General features: G+C 48.6%; 1 protein-coding gene and 1 long non-coding RNA gene across 2 annotated transcripts in view; both read left to right on the top strand.

The window, feature by feature from the left end:
* The first annotated feature begins 1,445 nt into the window (after positions 1–1,445).
* LOC118234961 lies at positions 1,446–2,841 on the top strand. The gene is made up of 2 exons (XR_004766762.1): positions 1,446–1,613; positions 2,393–2,841. It is a non-coding gene; the product is annotated as an uncharacterized LOC118234961 (long non-coding RNA).
* Positions 2,842–3,631: 790 nt separating this feature from the next.
* The window catches only part of LOC118234959 (EGF-containing fibulin-like extracellular matrix protein 2), an 11,738-nt gene continuing 5,179 nt past the window's right edge, over positions 3,632–10,190 (top strand). The window contains exons 1-5 of the mRNA XM_035431852.1: positions 3,632–3,886; positions 7,368–7,537; positions 8,540–8,588; positions 9,058–9,270; positions 9,463–9,585. Of these exons, the coding sequence (XP_035287743.1) occupies positions 7,442–7,537; positions 8,540–8,588; positions 9,058–9,270; positions 9,463–9,585 (481 nt within the window). The 5' untranslated portion in view covers positions 3,632–3,886; positions 7,368–7,441. The remainder of the gene's footprint in view (positions 3,887–7,367; positions 7,538–8,539; positions 8,589–9,057; positions 9,271–9,462; positions 9,586–10,190) is intronic.

Here is a 10,190-nt window from a genome sequence, read left to right as displayed (position 1 = left end):
CGGATTACTGCCTCTACGCTAGCCGCGGTCCCGCGCAGAGACGTAGCGGATTACTGCCTCTATGCTAGCCGCAGTCCCGTAGTGGATTACTACCTCTATGCTAGCCTCGGTCCCGTAGCGGATTACTGCCTCTATGCTAGCCGCGGTCCCGCGCAGAGACATAGCGGATTACTGCCTCTACGCTAGCCGCGGCCCTGCGCAGAGACGTAGCGGATTACTGCCTCTATGCTAGCCGCGGTCCTGTAGCGGAGACGTAGCCTAGTTACAGCGTCAAGCCGAATTCCTCTGCACCTGGTGCGCTGGTTTAATTTAAATACTCAGTGGAAATTCACTGCTCATAGTCAGATTTGCATCATAGCACCATAGAACCATAGTCCTGGACTGTATGGATTCCTAGACTGTAAGAATGGTTTCAGAAAGAACATGTTACTTCACCTTAGAAAAAACATTGAACTACAGGAAGTAAACTACTCTTAAGAAAAATAGTTTTGTTCATTGAAGATGCTGTGAACTGTTTCAAAAAAATGCTAGCAACAACTGCAGTGTTAGCAATAATGCAAATATTTGCATTGATTGACGTTTAACGGAAATTCTGTTTCTTGGATGTGAATGTGGCGGGACTGTGAAGCGCGTTCCTAGAGGCAGGATCTCGGCAGCCCAGGAGACCCCGCAGGGGGAGCGCGTGTAGGAGAACGCTTTCGGGATAACGTGCTGCGACTCGTTTAGCACGCGTAGCTTCCGCCACAGTCCGCTCTGCTCCCGCCACAGTCCGCTCTGCTCCCGCCATAGTCCGCTCTGCTCCCGCCATAGTCCGCTCTGCTCCCGCCACAGTCCGCTCTGCTCCCGCCACAGTCCGCTCTGCTCCCGCCACAGTCCGCTCTGCTCCCGCCACAGTCCGCTCTGCTCCCGCCACAGTCCGCTCTGCTCCCGCCACAGTCCGCTCTGCTCCCGGGGTGATTCCAGCCTGACTCTCTAACTCCTGCATCTTGCTTGGGCTGCAGGAGTCCTCCGTAACGTGTGTGTAACTGGTGTGTACTTCACTGAGTGTATCCCCATTTGTGTAAGTGGTGTGCATTACAGTGAGTGTTACTCATGTGACTTACTCCTGTGCAACTAACGTCTAATGTGTATGTAGCTGGTAAATAACTGAGTGTGTTTGACTGGTATGTAACTAGTGTGTGAGTGTGTTAGTGGCGTGTAACTGGCACTTGTGTAACAAGTGTGTAGCTGGTGTGTGTAGCCGAGTGTCACTGAGTGAAATAGGTATGTAACTGGTGTGTAAGTCAGTGTGTAACAGGTGTGTAACAGGGGTGTAAGTGAGTGTGTAACAGGTGTGTTAGTGAGTGTGTAACAGGTGTGTAAGTGAGTGTGTAACAGGTGTGTATGTGAGTGTGTAACGTGTGTGAGTGTGTAACAGATGTGTAACAGGTGTGTTAGTGAGTGTGTAACAGGTGTGTAACAGGTGTGTAAGTGAGTGTGTAACAGGTGTGTAACAGGTGTGTGTCTCTGGCTCAGTTTATCGAGCCGTGTCGCTCAGACAGGTGGAGCATTAGAGACCTGAGGCTGTTCCTGACTCACTACACCAGCACAGCACAGAGACTGCACTGCTTCAGGTGTGTCCCCATAAACACACACACACACACACACACTGCACTGCTTCAGGTGTGTCCCCATAAACACACACACACACTGCACTGCTTCAGGTGTGTCCCCATAAACACACACACACACTGCACTGCTTCAGGTGTGTCCCCGTGAACACACACACACACACACACACACACACACTGTTTCAGGTGTGTCCCCGTAAACACACACACACACAAACACACACAGACTGCACTGCTTCAGGTGTGTCCCTGTGAACACACACACACACAGACTGCACTGCTTCAGGTGTGTCCCCATAAACACACACACACACACTGCACTGCTTCAGGTGTGTCCCCGTGAACACACACACACACACACACACACACTGACTGCACTGCTTCAGGTGTGTCCCCAAAAACACACACACACACACACACTGCTTCAGGTGTGTCTCCATAAACACACACACACACACACACACACACTCACACTGCACTGCTTCAGGTGGGTCCCCATAAACACAAACACACACACACACAGCTTCAGGTGTCTCTTCTTTGAACACACACATATTTCACATGTACAGTGTAAATGTGTAATTTCTTTTTAAAAACTAAACCAAGCAAATAAGGATAAGAAGGAATGACAACACAAAAATAATGAAATAATAGTAATAAATAATAATAGCATTTAAAAAAAAATGAAAATAACCTCATTCCCTGTTTTCTCCTTGTCTCTCTCTCACTCCCTCCCTCCCTCTCTCTCTCTCTTTCTCTCTCTCTCTCTCTCTCTCGTGCAGGTATTTGGGAATTTGGGAAAGGTACATGGGAGTCATTAAGAGCTGCATCCTGAAAATGTACCATGATTAGGGCACATCACCCTCTTCCTTCATCCCTCTCTTCCTCCATCCCTCTCGTCCTTCATCCCTCTATTCCTCCATCTTTCCATTATCAGCCTCTGGAGACTCTTCTGTCCTTCTAGATCCATGTATTTAACTACCTCAGCCTTTCCTCATTCTCTCTCCATTTGTCTCTGTCCATCTCCTCCTTGTGTGTGTGTGTGTGTGGCCTCAGAAGGTAGCAGTATTGGGGTGCAGGGTTGTCTGGAGGGGGAGGGGCAGAGCTGAGGTTTTTATTGCCCTGTAAAACTCCTGGGTGTGACAGCTGTGACCCCCCCCCCCCCCACACCCAAATGGCCATGGAAACTTTCCAGTAAATTTCACCAAAAAATAAACATTCAGTATGTGTACTTCTAATGTATATATTTTTTCTTTCTGCAAAAACAAACGTTCTGTTCTCTCTTTTTCTGTGTACTCGGTTCAGTTCCTCAGCCATTTATTCCCACGCTTGTGTTCGGCTGACCGTGTGGCTCACACGTATCCCATGGTGCCCTGCTTTAGCGTTTAGGCCTGCGAAAGGTTTCCACAGCACAGCATCCAACATTCCCACTCAGAGATCTCCACATCCTGCAGACTCTGCCTCCACTTTCAGCCTTTACAAATCAGGCCAGTTTTCACTTTCTCCTTTTCTCTTTCTCCCTCCTTCACTTGCAGACTCTCTCTTTCACTCTCTGTTCCTTGCTCTTTCTCATTTTCTCTCTCTTCCTCTCTATCGCTCCCCCTCTCTCTCTTCTCTCTTTCTCTGTCTCTCTCTTTTTTGCTTTCTCTCTCTCTCTCTAATGCTGTGCACATTCCTCCTGTTGCCCTCTAAGGCTATAAATATTTCAAGTGAGAAAGGGAGGGGGGGTAGAGAGTGAGAGAGAGAGAGAGAGAGAGAAAGAAAGAAAGATGAATGGATGGGAGAAGTAAAGAGGGATGATTTGTCTCAGGGGACGGGGCAGTAGAGGGTTTTGGGGTGTGTGTTTTTGGGGTGCTGGGGGGGGACAAGGTTAAATAAAACCAGGTGCAGTGTGACCTTTGGAGGTTCTGCAGGAGTGCGAGCTCCACTCCTGTTTCTTGGATTTTTTTTGGAATTTGGGCGGCAGACCAGGAATTTGCATCCTGGGGGGTTGGAGAGGGGAGAGGTGGGGGCAACGGGGGGAGGCTGCCTACTCTCTCTCTCTCTCCCTCTCTCTCTCTCTCACACACACATTCATTCTGCTCCTGTCGACTCGACCGCTCACTCACTCGCTGGGACAGAGAAACACACACAGCACTTCAGCCATCACAAGCAGGAGGAGAGGAAGATCTGAGTCCTGCACCTCAGCAGGGAGGAGAAGAAAGAGAGGGAAAAACAGGACAGAGAGAGAGAGAAGAAGAAGACGACGTGGAGACGTTTTAGCACAATCTGGAAAGGTAATGTGTGTGTGTGTTGCATGTGTGGTAGTGTTTGTGTGTGTGTATGTGTATGTTTGAGAGAGTGTGCGTGTGTGTGTGTGTAAAAGTGGTGGACCGTGTGTGTGAGTGTATGTATGTGTGCGTGCATGATGCGTGTGTGTGTGTTTGTGCATGTGTGTGAGTTAGTGTTTGAATGTTTGTGCGTGTGTGTGTGTGTGTGTGTGTGTAAAAGTGGTGGTATGTGTGTGTGAGTGTATGTATGTGTGCGTGCATGATGCGTGTGTGTGTTTATGCATGTGTGTGAGTTAGTGTTTGAATGTTTGTGTGTGTGTGTGTGTGTGTGTGTGTAAAAGTGGTGGTACGTGTGTGTGAGTATGTATGTGTGCGTGCATGATGCGTGTGTGTGTTTATGCATGTGTGTGAGTTAGTGTTTGAATGTTTGTGCGTGTGTGTGTTTGTGCATTTGTGTGTTAGTGTTTGGATATTTGTGTGTGTGCATGCGTGCGTGTGTGTGTGTATGTGTGTGTGCTCAAGTAGAGTTTAATAACAGACAGAAGTGGTTTTGTGACAGAACAGTGCGTTCTCCCACCATCCCTCAGATTACTGTACTTCCTTACTGTAGGAGAACACATGGTCTGAAAATACTTTCACTCCTCTCTCTCTCCCTCTCTCTCTCTCTCTCCCTCCCTCTCTCTCTCTCTCTCACACACACACACACACACACTGATTTTACTTGTGCAGCCAGGACACTAATACTCGTGTAAATCTTCAGAAAGGCTTTTATCACAGGCCACCCAAGGAGTCTGTTAATTCCTGTACATACATCTGCACACACTGCAGAGTTTCACTTTAAACGCAGACTGAACTGCTGTGTGTGAGTGCATGTGCGTGCGTGAGTGTGTCTGTGTGAGTCGGGTGAGTGTGTGTGTGTGTGTGTGTGTGTGCCTGCCTGCCTGTGTCTGCGCGCGCGCGTGTGTGTGTGTGTGTGTGTGTGAGAGTGAGCAGGTGGGGGATGGGGGGTGTCCCCAATCTGCTGTTGTCCCTCCCCAGGAGGTTGTTTTTATGTCCCCACCTGTTCACCATTTGGGACAGAAGAGCATCTGTGTAAATGAGTGTGTGTGTTTGTGAGAGAGTGTGTGTGTCTTTAAGCGGGATTGGTAGTTGTGTCTACGTGCAGGCGTGCACATATGCATGCGGTGTGTGTGTAATTGTGCTTATGCTCATTTATGTATGTGTGTGTGTGTATGAGGAGTGTGTATGTGTGTGTATGCAGTGTGTGTATGAGGAGTGTGTGTGTGTATGCAGTGTGTGTATGAGGAGTGTATGTGTGTGTGTATGTGTATGTACAGTGTGTGTGTGTATGTGTGTGTGTGCAGTGTGTGTACAGTGTGTGTGTGTCTGCAGTGTGTGTATGCAGTGTGTGTGTGCAGTGTGTGTGTGTGCGTGTGTGTGTATGCAGTGTATGTGTGTGTGAGCAGTGTGTGTACAGTGTGCGTGTATGTGTGTGTGAGCAGTGTGTGTACAGTGTGTGTGTATGTGTATGTGTGTGTGTGCAGTGTGGGTGTGTGTGTGCAGTGTGTGTATGAGGAGTGTATGTGTGTGTGTGTGTGTGTGTGTGTGTGTGTGCGCAGTGTGTGTATGTGTGTGTGTGTGTGTGTGTGTGCAGTGTGTGTATGAGGAGTGTATGTGTGTGTGTGTGTGTGTATGTGTGTGTGTGTGTGTGCAGTGTGTGTATGAGGAGTGTATGTGTGTGTGTGTGTGTGCATGTACAGTGTGTGTACAGTGTGGGTGTATGTGTGTGCATGCAGTGTGTGTATGAGGAGTGTATGTGTGTGTGTGTGTGTGCATGTACAGTGTGTGTACAGTGTGGGTGTATGTGTGTGTATGAGGAGTGTATGTGTGTGTATGTGTGTATGTACAGTGTGTGTGTGTGTGTGTGTGTGCGTGTGTGTGTGTGCGTGCAGTGTGTGTGTTTCTCTCCGCTCAGACTGGCTGTGTCTGGGTGCTGTGCTGCAGCTCTGTTGTGTTTGGCCCGGTTGGTGTTATTGTTAGTTTGCTGTGCAGCACTGACTCTCAGGAATGATACTGTGGTCCTTTCCCACTCCGGGTTTATTTACTCTGGAACACACATCAAGAGCAGCACTAAACCTGACTTACAGGGACATGACAGACATCTCTCTCTCTCTCTCTCTTTCTCTCTCTCTCTCTCTCTCCGTCTCTATCTCTCTCTCTCTCTCTCCGTCTCTATGTCTCTCTCTCTCTCCCCGTCTATCTCTCTCTCTCTCTCTCCGTCTCTATCTCTCTCTATCTCTCTCTCCGTCTCTATCTCTCTCTCTCAGACCTCCCTCCGTCCCTCTTTACCTCCGCCTCTGTGGCTTAATTACTCTCCAGTTAATCTAAAGGAGTAAGGTACGCCAGGTGTGTGTGTGCGTGTGCGTGCGTGTGTGTGTGTGTGTGTGTGTGTGTGTGCGTGTGTGCGGGGCCCGTGGGTGAGCTGGTGTAATATTTATTTTACTAAATTAAACTTAAAACATGACAAAGAATTAATTTTGTCTAATTCATCAGCAGAAAAGACCCCACACTTGAGGACCTTGTCCCTTTTTCACGAACCTGAGGGGCTGTCTCTGCTGTGAGCTTTTTCACACCCTTTTAAAAAACTATTAAGCTACAAACAGGATGCAAGTAAAGTTGTTCCCGTCCTGATAGTTGCTGTGTTACATCACATAAACTTCATACCTTTAAGGGTTACTGAAACGGTTTCCCTCCTCCTGGTAATTTCCTGGGTGATATGGGTTTTAGTACCTGCTTTTGGCCACTGGGGGGAGCCAGGTCTCACCGTGCGCTCTGGCAGAGCTTGCATTCCACAGAATTATGCACGCTGGGCAAATCATACTGTACAACAGAGCCCTTGTTCTCCTGTGCTGTGTTAAAACATCTAATAATTCCATTCACTCCGCTTCCCCTCCCCTCCTCTCTCTGCCCCCCCTCCCTCTCTCCTTTTTTTCCCTCTCTCTCTCTCTCCTCTCCTAATCACCTTTTCTTGTCAAATATTATTGCCAAATCAGGGTCACAGAAGGCTTTCCCCCCTCTCTTCCTCCTCCTCCCTCTCTCTCTGTCTGCCCCTGCCATCTCTCTTATGATGAAGGGGGGGGGGGGGTTAGCTGCATGCCTTAGGGTGGAGGTCGCTTATTATGGGCTGGCAGGGAAGCTGGAGGGCTTGGTCCACACATGGCCTGCAGGCGGCGCTCTGTGTGTGGTGAATGCCAGTTTATTGCTGCCATTTTAGGCACTGTGTTTATTCTCTCTTTCGTTTAGAGTTTTTATCATTGTGAGTTTTTTTAAATCTAAGGCCACACTTTATTGTCCTCTGTGTTCGTTTATTTATTCAGTGTGAACAGAGGAAGCAGTTGTTTGTTTAATAATGTATTTTTGCTCTCTCTCTCTCGGTTTCTCTCTGTCTCAGTAATGACTGGTTTTTCTTTCTCTCTCTTTCCTGCAGGCCTGTGTGTACGCTCCAGAACCTTGCCCCCTCAAGCTGCCTGTGTGTGAGAGTGTGTGTAAGTGTGTGTGAGGATGCGGGGTGTGTGTTTATCGCTCTCTCTGCTCGTGTGTGTGTGGCTCCTGCCCTGCGCAGAGTCTCAAAACCCCGCCTACAATGACACGTACACGGTAAGGGCCTCCCTCCATCCCTCTGTCCCTCTCTCCCTCCATCCCTCTGTCCCTCTCTCCCTCCATCCCTCTGTCCCTCTCTCCCTCCATCCCTCTGTCCCTCTCTCCCTCTCTCTCTCTCTTTCCTTCTGGCCCTTTCCCTCCATCTCTCACCTTCTCTCGCTCCTTCTCTCCCTCTCTCTTTTTCTCTCTCTCTGCCCTTCTGGCTCTTTCCCTTCATCCTTCCCTCCTTGTCCTCTCCCTCCCCTCTTATGGCTCTTTCCCTCCATCCCTCTCTCTCTTTCTCTCTCTCTGCACTTCTGGCACTTTCTCTCCATCCCTCTCTCTCTCCTTTCTTGCTCTGTCATTTTCTCTCTCTCTTTCCAGCTCTGTCTCTATGCTTTTGCAGACCGTCTCCTGGCCTTGGTCTCTAAATAGCCTTTCTGGTTCAGTTGAGTTGAGCTGTGTTTATATTGGCAGGATGAACCAAAGGAATGTTACCTGAGCAGGCTATGATGATGTAATCACTTCAGCTCATTTCAGTGTTATTCATACAGCGCTTTTGTACAAAGGGAAAATGTCTCACACATCCCTGGCCCAGGTCCCCATGAGCAGGCTACGGGTGAGAGTGGCAAGAGAAACTCCTCAAACCTTCTAGGATATATCTGCTAAGACATACCCGCTAAGACACATCTGCTTGGACAAGCCTGCTGGCCGTATCTGCTAAGACATACCTTCTAAGACCTATCTGCTAGAACATATCTCCTGGGACATATCTGCTAAGACATATCTGCTAGGATATATCTGTTAGGACATATGTGGTAGGACGTATCTGCTTAGACATACCACCTAGGATATATCTCAGAGGGATTCCTCTCCATCTTTCACTGTGAGGCACTTTACATTCTGGTTCATAGATTTCTCTGTTCATGTTAAATTTACACATCATGAATGCTGGTGTCTGACCTTGATGTGTGTGTGTGTGTGCGTGTGTGTGTGTGTGCGTGTGTTTGTCCTTTCCAGGAATGCACAGATGGATATCAATGGGACGCAGAATCTCAACACTGCAAAGGTGAGAGTCATGTTGTCACTGTGTCACAATGTTAGGGTAGTGTTATCAGAACGTTACAGCCAAACGCTCTCATAACCTTTTCTGATGGTTATGAGGGTACGAGAAAAAAGTCACAAACTTTACGCCATCATACAAAAAAAACACGTTGTTTGAAACTACATTTGGGGGATGTTCCTTTGAAGTACAGTATGTTGTGCTTAGCCGCTTGCTTCACTGCGATTGGCCCATCAGTCGCTCCTGAATGTGCTCAGCCAGTAAAGATCCTGGATTGAGAAAACAGCACGACAGGTCGTTAGATACAGTCAGCACTTCAATCTCATGCTTTACGACTCACACCAGGTGGTGCTCATCATATGAAATTTGACTCCAAAATCCATAACACTTTCGCTTTGAATGCCTCAATGGCAGAATTTTAGCTGCAGGAAATGTGCTGTGTGTGTGTTCATGGACAAGTCTATGTCCCTTCCAGATATAGACGAGTGTGAGACCATCCCAGAGGCCTGTAAGGGGGAGATGAAGTGCTTCAACCACTACGGGGGCTACCTGTGCCTGCCCCGCTCCGCCTCCGTCCTGACCGCGCCCGAGCCGGCCGGCCAATCGGAGCACAGCCTGCCCGTGGAGGGAAACGAGGCCTTCAACCCCTGCCCGCTGGGCTACGAGGCCCAGGGAGAGAGCTGCCTGGGTGAGCCCCTCACACTGATCCTGGATCAGCGCTGCTCACTTTACACTGAATCAGTTATAATGGACTGCAGCCCCCTACACACTGATCCTGGATCAGCTCTGCGCACTTTACACTGAATCAGTTATAATGGACTACATGCAGAGGTGGTCAGTGACATCATTCTGTGTGTGGTCCATGTCCTCGTGCGTGCAGATGTGGACGAGTGTGCGCTGGACCTGCACGACTGCCAGCCCAGCCAGCAGTGTGTGAACACGGCCGGGGCCTTCACCTGCCAGTGTCCTGACGGCTACAGCAAGATCGGGCTGGAGTGTGTGGGTAAGAGCCAGCCCCAACCAGCGTGTGTGTGTGTGTGTGTGTGCGTGTGTGTGTATATGTGTATATACGTGTGTTTGTGTGTGTGTGTGTGTGTGTGTGTGTGTATATGTGTATATACGTGTGTGTGTGTGTGTGTGTGTGTGTGTGTATATGTGTATATACGTGTGTTTGTGTGTGTGTGTGTGTGTGTGTGTGTGCGTGTGTGTGTATATGTGTATATACGTGTGTTTGTGTGCACGAGTGTGTACGTACGTGTGTTTGTGTGTGTGTGTGTGTGTGTGTGTGTGCGTGTGTGTATATGTGTATATACGTGTGTTTGTGTGTGTGTGTGTGTGTGTGTGTGTGCGTGTGTGTGTATATGTGTATATACGTGTGTTTGTGTGTGTGTGTGTGTGTGTGCGTGTGTGCGTGTGTGTGTATATGTGTATATACGTGTGTTTGTGTGCAGGAGTGTGTACGTACGTGTGCTTGTGTGTGTGTGTCTGTGTGTGTGTATGTGTATATGTGTATATACCTGTGTTTGTGTGCATGAGTGTGTGTTTATATGTGTGTGTGTGTGTGTGTGTGCACGTTTGTGTGTTCATCTTGGTGGATGTTTGTCCAGC

Source organism: Anguilla anguilla, chromosome 9, assembly GCF_013347855.1.
Source record: "Anguilla anguilla isolate fAngAng1 chromosome 9, fAngAng1.pri, whole genome shotgun sequence".
Classification (NCBI taxonomy): Eukaryota; Metazoa; Chordata; class Actinopteri; order Anguilliformes; family Anguillidae; genus Anguilla; species Anguilla anguilla.
This window is presented reverse-complemented; position numbering and strand designations above follow the sequence as displayed.